At 43.6% G+C, this 20,074-nt stretch overlaps 1 protein-coding gene across 3 annotated transcripts in view; it reads left to right on the top strand.

The window, feature by feature from the left end:
* Nucleotides 1-20,074, top strand: part of MAMLD1 (mastermind like domain containing 1) — an 85,989-nt gene that overhangs the window by 12,139 nt on the left and 53,776 nt on the right. Inside the window, exon 1 of one of the 3 annotated variants that reach the window (XM_027888393.1) lies at nt 6,636-6,834. The exons of the other annotated variants lie outside the window; for them this stretch is intronic. Within the exon in view, the coding sequence (XP_027744194.1) occupies nt 6,802-6,834 (33 nt within the window). The 5' untranslated portion in view covers nt 6,636-6,801. Of the gene's footprint in view, nt 1-6,635; nt 6,835-20,074 lie in introns of those variants that run through there. 3 annotated transcript variants of the gene reach the window in all.

A 20,074-nucleotide genomic window follows, 5' to 3' on the forward strand; every position in this document is an offset into this window, starting at 1 on the left:
TCTACGTGTTAGTTATTTCAGGATATTCAATGGTCAGCAAGTCCAGCAAATGTCCATTTGTTGGCGTTCGTGCCTGGAACAGAAACAGGTACAGCCCTTTGTATGAGGGTGGCAGAAAATGTGCCATTGAGTGCTTTGCCATCTGCTACCCAAACCAGTTCAATAGTGAGGCAAACTGTTAAACTTTACATGGAGCTTAGGGCTTGATTAACTTAAATTACCATCCTGAGGTACGTGTTTGCAATGCCAAGGCGATTAGGTGGCCCGTATTTTCAAGAAACACACGTTCATTATTAAGAAAGGTTACGCAATAACATCCAGTGGTCATTTCCTTTTGGAGCGTAGCTGTGTCGGTAGTGTAGAGCTCTTGTTTGTGCGTTCGTCCTGCTGGATCCCGGGGAGGAGGTGGACTGGCACTGCCAGCACAAGCTGAGCTGCTCTGCGGCACCAACCAGCCCATCTGTGCGGGCTGGTGCTGCTCAAGCCACAGATGGAGAGCCAGAGACCTCGGGGCATAGAGGTGAAGAGGTCCAAAGTACGAGGAGGCAATGGTAGGGGAGAGAGAGCTGGGATGGGCTGGGGTGGGCTGGGACCAAAGGGAGGGCAAAGACAAGGAGACAGAAGGAGAGCTGAGGAAGCTGGGCAAGTATCTGGGAGATGATGGAGAGGTGGAAGCACAACAGGTCCAGACCCACCTCAGCAGGGCTGGAATCTCTCGTGTGCCTGGCCCACCAGGTCCAGCATCTCCAATGACTTCCATTCAATCAGTAAGTGTTTCCTGTGTGCAAACTCATTCTGTCCTTCTTGAACACTTGACTTCCAAACACTGCTTTTCTTTAGTTCTGTTGTGGTTTTTTTTCAAGTTTGTAACTCTTGTTTTTCCCTTGTTCTCTTGCTTTTATGCCTTTGTTGTGATTGCTCTGCTCTGGGGAGCTCACCTGGTGTCACCTCCTCAGACACAGAGCTGTGGCAGGGAGTGGCTCAGTGCCAGGGCTGCACAGTTCCCATGATCATGGTTTAGTTTGGATTGGTTTGGTTTGATTTGTCGCAAGGATTTTCCTGAGCATGCAGCTGCTGTTCCATGTGCACTTGTAGGATGGGCCCCTTGGATTTGAGCCGTGCTAACACTGGGACAAAAGTCAAGGTATGATGGCTCTGCTGTCCTTATTGTGTAAATTGGCTGGTTGGGGCAGAAACAGTGAAGACCGCTTTCACCTGGCTAACCTGCTGCTCGCTGCCAGGTGACAGCAATGGCTGCATGAGCTAAGCTTGAGCTGCAGAAGTTGCTTAAGACATTAAGTAAATAATCTGGCACTTGACCTGCGTGGAACAGCAGAAGTGCCCGGAGCAGCAGGACTAGCCTGCCCCGGGTCAGCCTTCCCTGGGCCAGCCTCCCAGGCACATCTGCGTGAGAGAAGTGCACCTTGCTGTGCACGGGAAGCTGGCTTGGAAGGTCACCTGAGCTGCTGATGAAACATCTCCCCAAATCTCCTTCAACAGAAATTTGGGATCTTAAGGTGGCCTTGGATTCTGTCAAAAAGACGTTAATGTTCTCTTTTACAGCTGGTTCTGAAGCATTGTAGCTTCTCTGAAGTAAGGAGATGTAATTCAGTGTTTACAAAGGCATACAGGAAAGTAAAAGACTCTTTGGTTCTCTCTGAGAGCTTTTTCAAATGTAGAAAGAATGAGTCACTCGACATTTCATTACTGAATAGGAGCTGATTTACAAGTGTGTATGCCCCGAGATGAATGTTGGTGGATGAACTCCAATACTTTCCTCCATGACCATGCTGTAAATGGGCTTCAGCCAGTTTGATGTAATTCATTCTGTGGCACTGTGCTGTCTTTTGAAATGGAAGCATCATCCTTCTTATGATCTTCTGAATGCTAGAAGGCCGATTAACGTGGGAATTCCTGATTAGCTTTAATTCAGCTCTACTACTCCAGGAAAGCACAGTTCCTGAATTACACAAAGAAAGCCTCTTCAAGCACGGATCCAAATCAGCATACTGGAGATCCTGTTGGTAGGTGTGGTGACTATGATTAATATTTACTTGATGCCTTTCATCTTCCAAGTACTTTACACAGAACAAGCATTTCATCTTCACAAAAGACGTATGAGTTAGGTGAAGTAAGTTTTACTCCCTCTGCTTTATTAATAAAGACAGGGAAGCAGAAGCAAGGAGATTAAAGTACTTTGCTCATGGTTACAAAGAAGGCCAGCGCTGAAACTGTGTAATTTCAGGTTTATATCTCTGTGTCCAGACTAGAGTCTCTTCTTTGTACGAAGAAGCAGTGGGACAAACTTTGGAGAAAGAACATCATAAGAATGTAGTGAGGCTCCCAAGTAGAGGCTGCCGCTTAGGCTGGTGTCCTGATGAGGTTGCGCTGTTCTCCCTTGGCACTGCAGTCTCTTGTCCACCCTCAGGAAGGCATTCCCACAGACTGCTGCTTGAGTTGCAAAACATCCATGGACCTTCCCTTAGGCTGATATAATGGCTCAGTTTAGTCACTTGTCCAGCTGGACCATTGGAGAAATTGGTGTGTGTTGAGATTTCTGGAATAAAAGATTCTCTGCTGGAGTGAATATGATGAGATACGTACACGATTTTATTCAACTCAGTGACTTACTGCATCAGAAAGCGCTTAAATTATATTATTGGATTTTAAGCATGCAAGTGGTCTCATTAACATGGAAAAAATATTTGCTTATCTTTGGTTTTGATAGGGCTACTCATAGAGCTCAGTTTAAGTATACACTGAAGTTCACTGCCCAGTCAGGGCCCTGGTAAGCAGCAAAGGCCATGCCACCCTGAACTGCAGACTGGCAGGGAACCTGTTGAGGGCCCAGAGGTAGTTTTTGGTTTAAAGAGCTTCCTATCAAGATGAGTCAGTGGACAAAGCTTAACATCTCAGAAAGTTCTTATCTGAGAAGGCATCTGACCTTTTGAAAGAGAAGCTTCCTTTGTAGATGCACACAAGTTGTGTGCACCCTCAATCAGATTGTGCAGCCGGTTGACTGTAATAGGAATCCTAACCCGGCTCCTCTGGGAGCCTCCCTCCTTCTGTGCAGGGAAGCACGCTTGCCTTTTAGTTCCTCCAGTCCCACCCTAATGAAGGAAAAAAAGATGCCCTTCTGTGAAATCCACTCAGAGGTGGTGGCTGCAGAAGCCACTTCATTTTGTCTAGATTTGACTGTAATTTCAGTCTCCTGTTTCACGTGGAGTAATGATTTTAATGCTGCGGTGAGGAATCACTGGGCAGGGAGGCAGGAGAGCAGAGCGGTGCAGCCCTGCTCCCTTGTAAGACCATGGTTCAAAACACTTAATTAGTTGTTTCAAACTGGTGGCTCTTCTCCTTTGAGGCAGGAATGATGTATCAGCAAAAGCTGACCAAATTGATGTAGCAAATCAATTCTATGGTAATCCGTTTATTTAAACTTTGGTACTTAAATTTATAAGCTCTTCTCAAGTGTGCCTGTGCTGCCGTTCATTAGCCCGTATTCTTTTATGCTCTTGCTTGGAGGTTTGTGCTGCAGATAGCAAAATGGCCAGGACATGCCACTCGAAACTGCCTCCAAATGTAATTCAAGCAGGTCTGCAATAATAGTGCTAAAAGAAGAGCTATTTAGCGGCATTATTAATGGGCAAAGAGTTCAGGCAGGATTATGAAAAAGTAAATTTTTATTAAGAGTGGAGGAGCTAGAAGAATGGACTGATTGCCCTGAGTCCTCTGGGCCCTCAAGCAATCAATTTCCCTTTCTAGTATTCAGTTACTTGCTAATTGTATTGATTTTTATCAAATATGTGTACAAATCAATTTTATATTTTAGTGCTATTAAAAGCTTCCTTCCTTCCTTGCAGGCAGCGCTGCTCTGATCATTTTCATTGTCTTTCTTTATTTTAATGCTTTTATCCTAATGCGTATTTTTGTTAGGACACACATGTTTTTCTGTAGGACATTGGGTTGGGATTTTACCTCGATGCCCAGGGGTGGAGCAAAGAGGCGTCACTCAGTCCAAGCCTCTGTGAACCCGGTGGAACTGTCTGCTTAAGGAAAAATTGCAGGAAAGGGATGTGTGGTGCCGTAAAATGGGTGGGTGCAAGTGACCACATAGCGTGACCCTCTGAAGAGCAGGAAGCACGGGCTGGCTCGGGAGGGCGATTGTGCTGCAGAAAGCTTGTAATGAGAAACAAAGAAGGGGATAAATGCTGAGCGTGATGCACTCTTACTGAATAAATGGGAAAAAGAAGGCAGGGTGACAAAAATGAAAACTCCTGTTTTATCAGTACGACCCCCATCGGTGCTGCAAACCAAGTCACTCAGGCACTTCAAGTAAAGTGGATGCTGGAGACATCTCTGAGCAAAGTAAATGTATTGAGCTCTGAACAAAATAAAACAACATTCTCCATTTGTGTTTGTTTATGCCCATGGCAATTTAAATTGTTCCTGTCAAAGGTACCTATCTTCTGAGATAGCACATACTCGCGTTCTCCTTTTACTGTGAGCCACACAGTTTGGGGTTGGGGGGAATCTCTTTGGTGTGAGTGTGAGAAGTGGACTCTTGTGATTGAAATGTTTGGGGTATGCACAGTGCTGCTAGGGATGGGGGGAGACTTTGAACTTTTAGTGATGTGAGCAGTAGTCATGAGAACAAGGGGAGTGAGAGCTCTGCTTTTCCTCTTTCCCTCTGACTTAAAATTACAGAGTTTATGGTGCTGTGTTTTCTGCTCTTATTGTTCAGGCATGTGCAAAAAAAATACTTTTATCCTTTTCCTCAGGAGAGAAGACTTGCATTAGCAAGTGTCTGGGTAAATACACATTAAATCATACAAATACACCTTACATTAGATCATCTAATACAGTGGTACAAACACAGAGCATTTTATATTTTACGTTGATCACTTTAGTCCATTTGGTTTTTTTCTCCTCCCTGATGTTTCTTCATCACACTGCAAACCCAGCTGGGAAAATCAGCAGAAACCACAGCTTTCCAAGCTTCTCCTCCCTGCCAGTAGCTGCTTCCAAAGGCGGTGGTGCTGTGGTATGAGAAGACAGACAGCAGCCTGTTCCAATGGCACGCAGGGACCTGGGTGGTGGTTCCCTGGGAACCCCCAGACAACAGCTCAGTGGGGAGCAGGCATCCTTTGTGCCTCATCACATGGCACTCCCCAGCTGCCACAGTAGCTTTTCTTGCTACAGAGGGCTTGGTGTTTTCAGATCCAGTGTAGGCACCACCACCATCAGGGTAATGTTTTGGAAGCTGGTTAGGAGAAACCAGTCTTCTTCTCCTTTGATCCCTGTGCGCAGCGAGATTCCTCCCTGAACTCCCAGCTCGAGTGAGGGGATGTATCCTGTGTGTGTGGATATCTGCCTGCCCCTTGAGCTGGCAGCTCCATCCCCAGGAGGGCCAGGGCTCTGTGGGAGCAGAGCTGCTGCAGCGCTGCCGCTGGCCCGACATCGCCTGGCAAACCGTGAGCACGTTTTTGTCATTAGGTTTGTGCAGCACCTCTTGTACGAGAAATCACAGACTGGATAAGCTGTGTGAGGGGTCATTATAACACAGAGAAGATAAATGTACCGGTTCTGCTGGAGGCTGTCCTCAGGCTGTTTGTTATGTGTCTCTAACACTGTCACTACATCACACACTTCCTCGATCTCCGTATTACCCTACAAGCCTGTCTAATGGGATCCTCTGTTGCTGATTCCGGCTTACCCTGACCTACTTCTTTCTTGTGTCCCAGCAAGCTGTCAGGAGCTATCAGAGCACTGGGAGCTGAAATAAACACTCACTGAGGGGAAAAGCAAGGCTGTCTCTAGTGAATTTAATTAGCTTTGTTTAACTGGCTTGTTTGCTTTGTAAATCACATCATTTTTAGTCAAATTTAAGGGATAAAAAAAATCTGTAATTAAAATCAAATGATGCACGACCTTATTAAAAGTCAAGGGTTTTAGAAGTTCTGTACAAAAAGTCATTTAGTTTGTAACACATTTGAAGCACTCTGAATATTTTAAGCGGAAGAAGTATGAAATTGAAATTCTTTTCGGTTTTGGGATCTTTCTTGAGACTGCAAGGAGATTGAGGTTTTTTAAGTCATTATCTTTACCTTCCTTGAATTTGGATTTAAAAAAAAAAAAAAAGCTGTTTTTTTTTTAAATTAAAACTTTAGTCTTTTCAGCAGCATTGCAAGCTTACTGGATAGAATTTTTGAATCCAAATAAAGATTCGTACTGCTCCTTTCTGCCCTGTGGCCTAAGCATCAGTGTATTATCCGTAGTTTGAGTCCTTGCTGTTGTGTGAGGCCATGGTTTAAATCCTGGCTTCCCTTTGCACGTCTGTTGCATTTTTGGGCGTTGGAACAGAAGTCATTGTAATTTTGGCTCTGCCAGACAAATGAAGCACTGACTCGGCAAGTCATCACTGGGTTGAATTTGAAAGTGCTTAGAGTGTTTTTATCAGACAGTACATTATGTCTTTCAGGTGCTTTACTGTATTTCAGTGTGGCACATATTTCTTTTAACAATTGATGTTCTTGCTCTTGTCAGCGTAGGGTCTAATCCTCTTGCTGCTGAAAATGATAAAAGCCCTATGAATTCCTAATATGTCTTATCAAAATCTGGCTAAAATATAAAACGTCTGACCCCAGCTTCTGATTCTTCTTCAGCAGAAATATGTTTCTGCCTCGCACCATGCATGCATATTGATCGAGCCTCCCGAGCACACGGCTTATAGAGATACCCCCATCCCTGTGCTGAGCTGCAGCATGAACAGAAAAGGATTAAAGGACCACTGAGAAAGAAATGGGTATGGATGAACTTGCAGTGTGCAGAAAGGTAAAACGTGGGATAAAATGACGGCCAGAGAGTATGAGGGGAATTAAAAATGCAGTACTTCTTCCAGTCTTTTGAAGAGGATGTAAGATTAGGCAACCTGTAGTACTGCACTGAGAATTACTTGTGGTAATAATTTCATTGAGGAGTATAATGAGCAGCCTGATTGTTCAATGACTTCTGAGTAACTCACTAACTTACGGATCACTGCGAGGTTTCAGAGGAGGAAAAGATAAATGTTCTTTTCTCAGTGGGAGTTTTGGAGGTCCCTTGGCCCCACTTGGAAGGCGTGGCGCTGGAAGCTCTCTGCTGTGCCGAGGTGAAAGTCGTAGGGAAGTCTTACCAAAAGAAACACAGGGAGAGACTTCAGCAGTTTGGCAAAATTGAACTGAAACAAGAAGAGCCAGGTAAGGGGAATAAACCAGCACCAAGCTGTTGAAGTCAAGCAACCAAATTTGTGGTCTTACAGCAGTGGTGAATGAGGCAAAGTTGAGATGTCTCAGTTCAAATATCTTCAATGACTCCACTGAACAGAGACCAGAAAATGTGAGGTATTATAACTTCGGGAACTTTGCTCTCATTCTGCGGCTTTACCAGATCCTGTATATCCCTTGTGGATTGAGGTCTTAAGTATTTTTGGCATCTGTAGCTGAGATGTGTAGAGTGGGAGGAATACAAGTACTTCTCCTGGGTCATTGCTCCGGAGAAAGTGGGTGAGGTGGGTATTGTGGAACTTTTACCACGGGCATAGAAGCAGACATGTTTTATTATCTGATTCAGTGTGAGTAGCAAGACAAAAAATTATGGTCTGAATACCCAAGCAAGAGATGAGTGGTGGAGCAGGGAGCTACGAGGGGGCTGAAGCTAAATGCTCATTTGGACCCATTAGCTGCCAAGTGCTGCTCACTGCAGCTGAGAACTGGGTGTGAGGACAAGGAGACCTCGGCGCTGTGGGAAAGTGGGGATTTGGTGTGTTTAGCAAGAAACATGTGATTAATGGCTGCGTGCCTGTCATCTCTGCGACAGCACCGTCGTCCCTCTGTTCATCTCCACGGTGGCTGGGGGAGGGGAGCAGGAGAGTGGCTCCGTGCTCAGGGGGAATGTGTGTTCTTGGTGGAAATTGGGAGCCAGGGAAGGGCTCTGTCCCAGCACCTCCCTCCACATGTAGAAAACTGCCTGGCAAGTTTGGGTCACCACTGTAATCCTAGTAAAAGACATTAAACTCTGAGCTCCTCATATTTGGCTGCAGTTGTTCTGTTCAGTGATGCTTTGCTTAGAGGACACAGAAAGGGACAAATGTTCATAAGACTTGAGTCGTTTAACTTAAATCAACCTCCTCCTACCCACTATTGACAGATCAAGAGAACCAATGAGGCATGTTTAATTACACATGCACCCAGTTTACAATTAGTCTGCACACTGATTTTATTATTATTTTTTTTTTTTTACTTTTTCTTTTTTTTCTCCTGACACAGCAAGGAGAGATTTGATCCTGCAAGAGGTTTTACTGGCTGTAAGACGAGCAAGGCTGGGGTGGTTTTTTTTTTTTTCCATTTTAAATGTAAGTGGAATGTTTTTATCTTCTAGGTCAAATGATTTAATCCGATGCTCTAATGTGACATGGTTTAGCAATCCTTCTACTCCCCTTCTGCTTGTAATAAGTGACAAAAGTACGGCTTCTTGCTTGATAAATGGGTTAACAGTATTCACAAGGCAGGTAATAGAAATCCATATTAATAGGTGGAAATTGGCTCTTGATGCCAGGCAGGAGATTCTAATGAAAGTATTATTGTTTTAGCTTCCAGCTCCTTTGGAAGGTAAAAGCTAAATGCCTGTATTACGTTCTTATTACCTATTTATCACACCATATAGCTGAGTGGATGTTTATTAAATTACATTCATGTTTAATGCCTGTTTGTATACTTTTCATTCAACGTGTTCTCAAAGGAAATTTTATGGAAGTGTTTCAGAAACGCACAACTGTTTTCTCTTTTTATAAAGTAAACCCATTGTTGCCAACTGTCAATATACAATTGGCTTGGAAATTAAATTGTTTCCTGCTAAGCTATAAGAACCAGCTAAACCTGCTCTATTTAATTTAGGAAATAAATATTTAAAAATCTGAAAAACACACGGTGTTCTTGGGTAGTGTTGATTCTATTCTAGTCTTTGAAAATACCCAAGATCCCAAGAGTTGGGCTTACCTAGTTTCAGCTTTAATTTAGCATTAAATTGCTTCATCAGGGATTTTATATATGACCTTCTGTATGTTTGTGATTCTTCTGAGAATATTTAAAATAGTACTGAATACCATCAAAGATAAGAAATTAGAAGCCTGTTTATTAATACACCTACTTATGGCACTTCTCCACTTTTACATTCGTGTTTTCTTCTTAAGCAGCACTTTCAATTCATTCCATCAAGATAAACAAAAAAAAAAAAAAAAAGGGAAAGGAAGGAAAGCAAACAAACAAAAAATCAAACCCAAAGCACAGCACAGCTCAGATATTCCCACACAGCTTTGACCTGCAGAGTGCTGGGATCTCAAGGGCTTTCTGCACATCCTGGGAGGGGAAAAAAAAAAAAAAAAAGAGGAGGTGGGCTTGCATTTTCTTCCACCGTGTTATTGATGGCTCATGCCCCTCGTCAGAGCGCTGTGACCCTGCAGCATGGTGGGTGATGCAGCTTCAGTCACAGCAGGAGTCAGGTGAGGGCTGTGGCTGGTAGCCAAGGGCTCCTGGTTTCCTCCCTACCTCATCCTGTGCTCAAAAACCAGGCAAGACGGATGCCTGATGTTTGTGGAAGCTGCATTTACTGGTCCTGGGGTGCAGACACCCATGGCTGGAAATCTGTGCCAGCTTATTTAAGCAATCCCAAACAGGAGGTTTGACTCCCACTCTTACACTGAGAAATAGCTGTAATGTGTGGAAATCTGAGGAGTGTATTCTTTCACTTCACCAAGTTATCAGCAGATGCCTGTGCTTGCAGAGAGCTTTGGTGGCTCTTGCAGGGCCCCTGACCAGGGATGAAACAGCCCAAGTGCCAGTGAAATGCAGGGGCTACTGCCTACAAAATCCTGTTCAGGGGATCAGGGTGTAAGATCTGGCCTCAGGTCTTCCAAGAAGGCCAAGGGTTTTTTTATTCAGGGACTTTGATAGCTCTTGTCTGCCTGAAGTTTAAGTTCAGTGGAATATTGTATTGATCCGTCAATGCAATCTGTTAAATACTATTTGAACCAGTCTTACTTGGTTAGGATAAATAAGGATAAATAAAGGATAAATAAATAAGGATAAATAAATAAACCAGAACTTCTACACATATTTCAGCTCTCTGCAGTGCAGGTAATAATGCAATAATAATAATAATACAAACTTTTGTTAAAATTTTGCTTCCACTGCCTTTCAAAGAACTAATCTTTGTCATGAGTGGGTCGTAACAATGCACAGTGAACATGCTTTCAAATTAGACTGAATATTATTAACATTTTAAGAGCCATTGCAAGCTTAGATTTTGTACGTGTAAATATACATATATACACTGAGGAAAGGTAATATATATGTGTGTATGTAGGGAGAAACTCCATCTCTGTTAAGCATTTTAGTTGTCATGGGAATAAGCTCTTCAAACTGTTACTCTTTCAGTTTTAATAATCTTAAGTTCCTTTTCCGTCCTTGCCGCTCTGCTTTACCTTTGTGTTCACTCAATTTGATAAAGACTCTGTTGGCTAATTAATTTCATTTCTGCTTATGGCTGATCTCTGATAATTTTCATTCTTTTGGCTTTTCAGACCTTGATCAATGCTCTGCTGTTTGCTGTAAGCACTGCAGGGAATGATTGTTCTCTCTTCTGTACCCCCCTTAAAACACATCGCAGCACTCGACTGGTTCCCTGTTTTGTAACACCTTTAAAATATGTCTTTGAGTCAAGATTTCATAAAACATATTGATAGAAAAGTTGGATTTGATCTTTTTTCATGTATTGTGACAGTACAGCAGAATTTATAGCGTTGGAACTCATCTGAGGGACACCCATAGTAACACTGCTATTTTCTGACCTGCCTTAATTTCTCCTCTCATTCCAGGCATCTATAATTGACTGTGGTAATTTTTTAAATGAAGTTCTTTAAGAGGAGACTTTGCCAATTGGTGTTTGGACGCCAATTGTGTCTTTAATAAGATCTTTTATTTTCTGAAGTTGTTATCTTACTCTCCAACAGTTTGTGCATATTTGAGTTTGGATTCTGTCCTTGGAAGTCAACACGAAGTGCTTGGCACGGGGCAGAGATCTTGTAGATCCTACAGTAACATGAAAGCAGTTTGTGGCACTGCAAACAACAGCAAAACCACTTACAGGTTTAATATGTTTGGATAGGGAATGCCCAAGAAAACGTATTTCTGAGCGCCGTGTTGTTTGTTAAGTCCCACTGACGCACGGCCGAGGGCCCGAGGAAAAGTTCAGGAGTGGCAGAGCTTGACGGCGCAGAGAGCAGGGGAGAAACTTGTCGGTGGAGCATTTCTGTGGAGATAGTTTGTCGACTGTTTATTGATTGCTCAGGTCATTGGTGAAAGGTCAACAGCTCTGCTGTGTCGGCAGATAAAGACAGAGGAATGGCATGTTGAGGTCACGTTGGAAAGGAATTCAGTCACGCTAAAGAAAGAACATTTTAAACCTTTATTTACTCAAAAAGGGTTGTGAGGTATTGAGCTTGCACATTTACGACCCTTCAGTGTAAGATTAAGAAACCTTATTCTCGGCTTTCCCTGGGAGTTTTCCCCTTCGCTTTACAATCTGCTTTTAGAGTTGAACCATTTTTAGCTCATTGCTGTAATCCCTTGCTTCTGCTTTTGTGTCTTGCAAAGCATTCGAAGCATATTTCTTTGTGCAAAGGAACACTGGTAATTTTTTCTGAACGACCAAATTTGGAAGCGATTATGCCCTATCATTAATTTATTTTTTTTCCTCTTTTTTTCTCAAAGTACCTATAGGTTGCTGAGCCCTGTTCACAAAGTTTATTTCTACTGTGTTTTGCTTTTACCCTATATAAGGTAACTGTTGCATGGCAGAACTGAGATTTAACACATCTGAAAGGTGTCTATGTTCAGGGCAGAATTTAAATCAGGAGGACTCAGGTCTTGTCTGAACAAGGTAATGATGCTGCTTATCAGCTGGTGTGTGCTGGGGTTTAGGCAGGCTGGGTAAAAACAATCCTTTTCATTTTATTTATCTCTATTAGGAACCAATTTAAATGAAAGCTAATAGGCCATTATTGTACTTTTAAAAAAGTGTTCTTATACAGCTGCTTAAGTTCACGCTTTTAACTAATCCAATGCAGATTTGTTGTGCAGTAAGGTGTAAGTAGATGGGTGTCTCTTTTCCAGATTTGGGGGCCAAAACATCTTCCAATCAGCATGGTATTTTCTCTAATGTAAAGTCCTGTTCCAGACCTTCCTAGTCACCAGATTCCACTTAATCCCTGGAAGTCACACAGGGAAGTACACCCAGACACAAAGTGGGTGACAAAGAGCCCATTTGTTTCTTTAGTCAGATCGGGCACGAAGGCAATAAGTGAGTAAGAATTGCCTGTATAGAAGATGTTAGAAAAGGTTTGTATGTTGGAGACAGGGTTGCTTTGACTGATGATTTTAATATTGTCACTTAGTCTGCGCTTCTAAACTCCAAAATTACATTTAAAACCTCCCCACATCTCTTTCTCTAGTGATTCAAAGCCTCCAAGTTTATTATCAGGGTAGGTTTTTTAATATTTTAATATTAAAACTAATAAATCGTGCCTGCTGGATCTTTTAAGACTGCTCAGGTAGTTTGCTTCCCCCCTGCCAGCCTTGATGCAAAGCACCATGTGAAGGTAAACCCTTCTACTTTCATGCAGTTTGATGAAGGCACTCAGAGCTGCTCAGGAAAAGATGCTAAGGAGCACATCCAAACACTGGGCACATCCCAGCATCCTTGAGCACCCTCTGCATCATCGGTGCCAACAGGAGCTTCTCAGCTTTATAGGTTGATATGTTCAGTGCAGCGAGTTCCCTTCTGTACCTCACCAAGAACACGGTAAAAAATAAACGTCTCACCTGTGTTTTGCAATCCCCTTATCTCTGCTCTTCCCCAGCAGCCCGTACGTGGGTGGAAGATGACTGTATTCTGCCCATGGAGCAGGGGCCACTGGCTGGAAGCAGCTCATGTGCCCTGCTCTGGCACCATTCTAAGAGGGTAGAGCAATGGAGAAGCTGCTTCAAGCAGTTGGTGTAAGGCATTGGTGCTGGGAGCTGTGTTTTGGGGGAGATTTTGATAATGGGGGGAAGACAGCTTTTGAGAGGCTAAGCCCAATGTGATGCCAAGCACAGAATTTATTTAGTCTCAGGGATGTGTGGCAATACTATGATTCCTCATAGCTTTTCTGAATACTGAGGGAGAGGGGTAAGAGGGGTGTGTATTATGTTAGACCAGTAGTGACTGTAATAAAAGAAGACCAAAGTAAAAGTGAATAAACTGATTTTTAGTTTGTTAAGAAAAAAAAAAAAAAAAGAGTCTTGAGGATGAAATGGATACACTGCTACTTGCCCGTAGTTGCTGAATCACATCCTGCTCCATCCAGAAGTAACTACATGTTGGCATCTAAAGGCTGTTGAGTCACCTCTGCAATATGAACTGGTGATTTACATTCATACATCAGAAAAGTGTCTCTGTTTAATAGGGGAAAAAAATCATCAAAAAACCCCGTATTTTGCAAGGGAGTGTCCCAGAAGAAAAATCTCTGGATGGGGTTTAAGATTTCTGTTGACAACAGACAGACAAAACCTTGCCAGAAACTTTCCCCATGTAGCTACTGGCAGAAGGTGGAGAGATGCAAATACCCAGCTGCAGCCTTGGCCAGGGATATACCCAGGAACACATCCAGGAGGCTGGTGCTGGAGGTTCAGGAGCTACAGCTCCCTCCTTTTTCGTAATGCGCAGTCCCTAAACCTGAAGCAGAGCCTGGGGAGCAGACTCCTACAACTACTGGCAGAGCAACGTGCCAGCACTGTGCCCAGAACACCGTGACCATGTTCTCTGGTGTGTGTGCCCTCCCATTGCAGAGAATCAGCCCTTTGTCTGAACAACTCCTTTCTCCTTTTCTTTTCTTTCTGAAGTTTTCAGTTGGCGACTGGAAAGGGGGGAAGGAGGGGGGGTTGTGGGGGGAGCCTGCAAAGATGAAGCAGCTCATGAAAAGAAAGCTGCTGAATAGGCAAATTGTTTTATCTGGATGGGTTTTGTGTTCCTGACTCTGTGTTGCAAGGGAAGGTACAGTACAAACAGTGTTCTGGCTCACACGCTCCTGCTCCAGCCAGGACATCGCTCTTTCTGCTGCTGCTGCTGCTGCTGCTGCTGCTCAAAAGCCCTGAGCTTGTGTTATCTTCTTCCTCCTCCCCCTGAAGATATCTGTTCACTGCTGATGGCATTTCTGTTTAGTAACGGCCGTGTTTGCACACTGTAAAAAATGTGAACTCGTCTCAAGGATCCTGCAGCTTTGTGCACCCCCACAAAGTGGTATTTCCTATGGCCACAGACTCCAAAAGGGTCCTGTGTTCCCAACCTCACTTGCTTGACAGTCTGGAAAGAAATCTGGGAAGTTGAGTAAAAAGCATCTACGTGAGCTTTAGGAGGAAATGGAGAAGCCCAGGCTTGGAGTGGGGTCCTAAATTGCTTTGCAATGGCTGAATCTTCCCCTGCTTCTTTCTTCTTCCTTCAAATAAACTTTAGGAATAGCTGAGGCTCTGGTCAGCTGGCGGTCGCTTCAGTAGCCCGTGTAATCCCAGGCTCCAACATGGGATGTGTTGATAGTCTTTGAAACGGAGAGGCCATGGTCTCTGTGTTATTAAAGGTCATCAGGCATCTGGTAAAAGCTGAAGGGATTTTGTGCTGTGAAGGCAAAAGAGCAAAAAGGGTGTATAAATTTTTAAAGGAAGAAAAGGAGAGGAAAAAAAAATGATGGTAAAGTTAGTGCTTCAGGTTCAACGCGGCAGGGAGGGACAGGAAGGTGGGATGTGTGTGTCCAGGCAAAATAATCCTGATTAAATAAGTCCTGTTGATTCAGGGCCCTTGAAAAGAGAATTCCTCATCTGATGCAACTGTTTTTTTTCCTCATCCTGAACTGTGTCAGTGAGACACTGAAATGCTCATCAGTGGGGGGGGGGAAGGAATGGGGCTGATGGCCCCTTTTGTGCTAAAATCATAATTTAAGAATGAGGGGGGTTTTAGGGCTGCTGGAAGTTTTCTGGTGTTTCATCTGAGAATAAAATGCTAAGACATCCCCCTGCTGAAAGGTAGGAAGCCAGTGAGCAGGACTCTCCACAAACACAATGGCTCTATCTTGCTCTATTATGCCACAAAGGAGTGGCTTGCTTAATCTCCGAAATTAATAGAGCAGAGAGGAAACGGCTCTTAAAGAGATGTGTGTCTGCTTCCTTCCTGTGTGGAGCGCGGGGAGCCTGGGGCACCGAGGCAATGTCATTTCACATAACTAGAGGGCTCTTCTTATAAAGGACAATTACAGTAAGTGTAGCGAGGCTGGAATTTTTGACTTTTCAGTGTTGGGGTTTTTTTTTCCCTCTGGGGTGGTGGGGATTTTTGTTTAAAACCTTATATATTATTTTGGTGAAATATGATGCGTAAGTGTTTGTCCCATGTATGCTTTTTCAAGAGATTGATTTAAAAAAAAAAAATTATTTTTCTTTTGGGTCTGCCTCTTGTTTAGTGACATCAGAGAGAAACCAGCCTGCTGCTCCATTCCCTGCCACACTTAGTACAATAGTCTAAATGTGTTTTAAGCCGTTGTCCTAGGAGAATGTCAGTTCAACCAGAATTAACGGAGTGTATTCTAGTAGAACAGCTCCTTTTTCACACTGTGTTGGCCCTTTATAGCAGTGTGTTACTCTTGGTGTGAAGCCAAATTGACTGATAAGCAATGCACTAGATTTTCCTGCACGTGGTCAAGGCTGCTCACATCTATTCTAACATTTTTAGCTTTAGGAAAAGGGCCTGACGCTTAAAAAACTAAACCCCACCTAGCCACTGTCACTTCAGAGGGAGGGAGAGAGAAAAACTGGCTTGCCAAGAAGCCTTCAGGATTTTTTAATTGCTTCAGGGAGAAAGATGGGGAGAGAAGGAAGGGATGCCATGGGGACCAGGGCTCCTGGGTACCCTACTGCTTCCAGCTCGTTTGATTTGGGAACTGGGGGGATGCTGCTCAGCATATTTCAGGAACTGACTTTAGTTGGACACTTGGAGCTATGCTCTGCTTTCGTTCCTTAACTTCTGTTAATAATTTATGTGTGATACTGCACAGTAGAAATATTCCTCCAACACCGCATTTTGAACCTCTGTCTGTAGAGGCATAACATGATCCGGCCATGTTGTGTATCCTGTGCATTTATTAGAAAGAAAGGGTGTGTGAAGTGTGTGGGGTTTGAGTCACAGCCGGGGGAATCTGTAATAAAAGGACTATCTGTAAACTGCAGGACAGTTTGTTCCCTCCTAACAGCGTGATGTATTTTACATACGAACAATAGTAGGTTGCTTTGCAGAAAATGTGTTTTTGATATTAGGATTATCAGTGCTGCCACCCCTCGTCCCTCGCTTATTATTGGACTCACCGCAACAAAACTGCCGAGCTCTTCGTGCTTTTTCAGCTTTCATTCAGCTGCATGATTTGTAATGACTGTGGTGAGCTGAGGAAAGGAGGAAGTTTAAATTTGGGCAGTTGTGCATCTATCCACAGCTAACGAGGCATCTAATTTCTCTGCAAATCCGACACAGCTTTACCACAGCTCTGGCTGTAGCTTCAAGGTTGCCATAATTTTTTTCAATTTTTTTTTTCTGTACCTTTGCCATTGTCTGTGGGTTTTTTTAAGCTTCATCATCTATTTTAATTTTTTTTTTTATTTATCTGAAAGATGAGGTAGAGAACTGATTTTGTATCAGTGCTGCTCATCAGTGGTGCAGGAGGCTCAGCAACCTTTGGCTGCCTCACCCCCCCCTTCCCATGGATGTTCTAAGCAGGTACTGAAAAGGGCCAACTCTCAGTGGAGATTGTATTCCTGCAGCGTCCTTTTCCTCTTGATGCATTTTCAGGAGCACCAAGTAGCTCCATCCATCTGTCCATACCATCACTTTAATGCCCTGCACCAGATCTTGGGGCAGGGACCAGCCTTTCTCCTGGTTTTGGGCAGGTGCCCAGGACCAACCATTGTGACCTTGTCTGGCTTGCAAGGAATTGCTGTGATCCATGCAGTACTGACTGAGATCAGGCAGGAACACAGCACAAGGTGGGATGGCTGCAGTTTAAAATAGAAGATGGCATAATGAAGTTCTTAGGCTAAATGCCAATGTAAAATTAGCATTTAACCTCCCCCTTAGTATTTGCCTGTTAATTAGGTATCACCGTCTACATTGGCATCATTTTTAGAGGTTGTTACAGCAATGTTAACATGACTGAAATGCATTGCAGGAAATTATATTAACCATCAAAGTTTTCTCCTGGTGGGGGCTTAGATCATCCAGCCTAGCTGGGAATGGTATTATTTTACTTGTTCTATTATAGACATCTAGACAGATACACAGCCCTCAGACTTAGAGGAATGTGTCTGCAAGTTGAAATAATAAGTGTGTCCCAGACAGTCCACAGGATTATAAGGCTATTTAAACGAGAAGGGAAAACTGAGGGGCAGAGATGAGAAGGGAGGGAATTATATGGCTTGGAACAAGACCCTCTTTCACTCTCCATCTAGGACTTCTCAAACTGGATCAGGGCACTGGACTTTCTCTTCTTAAAGCCAGGTCCAAGTATCCTGGTGCAGGTTGGATAGGGAGGATTTCCATCACATCCTTTCTTTGGAATATTTTTCTTTTGACTAAATCTTAATGCAGTGCCCTTCATGCATTTTGATGTGAAGTTTCAAACTTGCATAAAGTTTCCACTTCTGGCTGCTCCCTCAAAATAGATGTATAGCTATGGCCCAGAACTGCTGTTGTTGAGCTTCTGTCTGCTCCAGGACCTTTCTGAAATCCCAAAAGTCTGGGATCCAGAGTGTGCAGGGCTGCCTGTTTTTCACAATGCCTCCCATTCCTGTGCAGTTATTGTCCTTCTTGGGGGGTCCCCAAGGTGTTGGGGTTCCATCCAACTGGCCTGTGACAGCTCTGCCCATTCATTTTCCCCAGCTCCATTCCTTTCCCCCCTCGTAACCAGCACAGAGTTAGAGGGATGCAGGCTCTGGGGTCCTGTGCACCACAGGAGTACCAGAAGGCAGGCAATTTGCATTTTAATAACTTCCTCATTATGTATTTGTCTGATCTTGTCAATATTTTGCATTTTTTAAGTTTTGCTGACTGCATATGTTGTGGACTATCAAGTCGATAATTAGATTGCCTGATTTTAAACACCTCGGTTATAAATCAGAGCAGCCCCATTCTATAGCCCAGTGCTGTGCCTGGAGAGCAGCTGCCCTATATATATGGAAGGCAAAAGATTTGAGGAAAGCATTGCACACAGATTTACTGCTGTTAGGAATGCCTTAGGGAACATCCTTAAAATGAGAGGGGATCGACCCTTTGTCAGAAATAAAAGTTACAGAAATTAAATCTTCATCACAGGGCATAGCATCACCTTGCCTGTCAAATGAGTATGGTTCTTCCCACACCAAGCAGGACTGTTGCAACCCTCACTTTTAGTTTATTCCACCTGTCTAATGAGGTGGAGTGTTTTTTTTCACCTAAAGCCTGAGCTAATGGCAAAAGCATTAAATGCAAATTGCACCTTCAGGACCCCCCTTGAATCACCCAGCACAGCTTGCACTGCCTCGATGATGGGTTTATCTTGACTGTTGTCTAAGGCTTTGGAATTATAAATGTTTGTGTTAGACATGTACTTTCCCTTTCCTTGTAGTGCAGTTATTTGTATTACATGTGGGGTTTGAAACAAGCCAAATATGGTGAGTGCAGAAACAACAAAATCTCTCCAGATGCACAGGTGTGGTGAGAAGTGGGGTAAGTGCTGGTATCATTGTAAAAGGTGTGGAGATCATTTCGTTCTCAAAAGAGGTAACTGTGAGTGAATACAGAGAGAAATGCCCACGGAAATCAGCAAGGAAGTTTCCAGTTGTTTCAGCAGCTCAGGTCCAGTTATAAATGAGAATATGGATTTTTCTGAATATAGAATATCCTAAAGACAGATTTCAGAGAGGAAAAGTCCAAGTTCTGCTTTTATTTTAAAAAATATTACTATGAGCACTGAGATACTCAAAAAGAAATGTGTTTGATGTGTGAGGCAGTGGAGAGCCTGGACCCGATGAGATCTGCAGGTGGCATTGGAATGTGGCAAAGTGGGTGCTGGGAGGACATCTGCACAAAGGAGCCTCCAGGAACAGGTGAGCACAGACAAGGGCAGGATTTGCTTCTTTAAATTTGCATCAGGAGCCAAGGAAAAGTTGTGTACAGATGCATTGGAGAGGGAGTCAAAGCAGCATTAGAGGCTGCATTATTTCTCTTACTGTAAATAGCTTTTTGTTCAGCATGGAAAGACACCAGCTCTTCCTGGGGTTATTTGCTGTTCTTGCGTGACTGCTTGATGGTTCAGCTCGTTAATGGACCAGGTTTCTATTAAAAGTGTTTGGTTGTTTGACAGCCATGTGCTTCACAAGCCAGGAACTTATTACATGGTGGTGAAGGCTGCTGTTGCTTTCCTATATGGAGATATACACCTTTTTAAGAGGTAATAAAAATTCCTCCTGATTCTTGGATTACCCTTAGAGTTAAGCACAAGCCATTAGCAAAGAGAGGAAATGTACTTGAGGTTAATTCTCCTTCCCTCCCATTCAGTCCCTGAGCTTCTGCACATTTTAGGGGGAAAAACAGTTTGGCCTCTCTCAGAGAACCCCAAACCAGGATGTGTCAGTGAGAAATCCAGACCATGGCAATGTGAGAGGTGTCTAGGAATCCCATAGCAGCTCTGTTTTGGCACAGTGAAACAGACAGTCCTGATGAACCAGTGTTTTCCAGAGTTGTCTCGGAAGAGCTGCCCAAGGTACCCCCCCATCCAAGCCTCATCCCACCTGAGCTGAGGAATGGGGCTGTGGATCCACACTTTGCTGTGGATGCAGCTCCGTTCCTGCAGTGCAGCTTCACGTCCCACACCAGAATCGCTTTATTGTAAGTGAGCTGAGTTTATTTTCAGGGAGTTGCTCATATTGACACT

This window comes from Empidonax traillii, unplaced genomic scaffold, assembly GCF_003031625.1.
Source record: "Empidonax traillii isolate 1590-97213 ecotype Southwest subspecies unplaced genomic scaffold, ASM303162v1 scaffold237:size1322474, whole genome shotgun sequence".
NCBI classification, from domain to species: domain Eukaryota; kingdom Metazoa; phylum Chordata; class Aves; order Passeriformes; family Tyrannidae; genus Empidonax; species Empidonax traillii.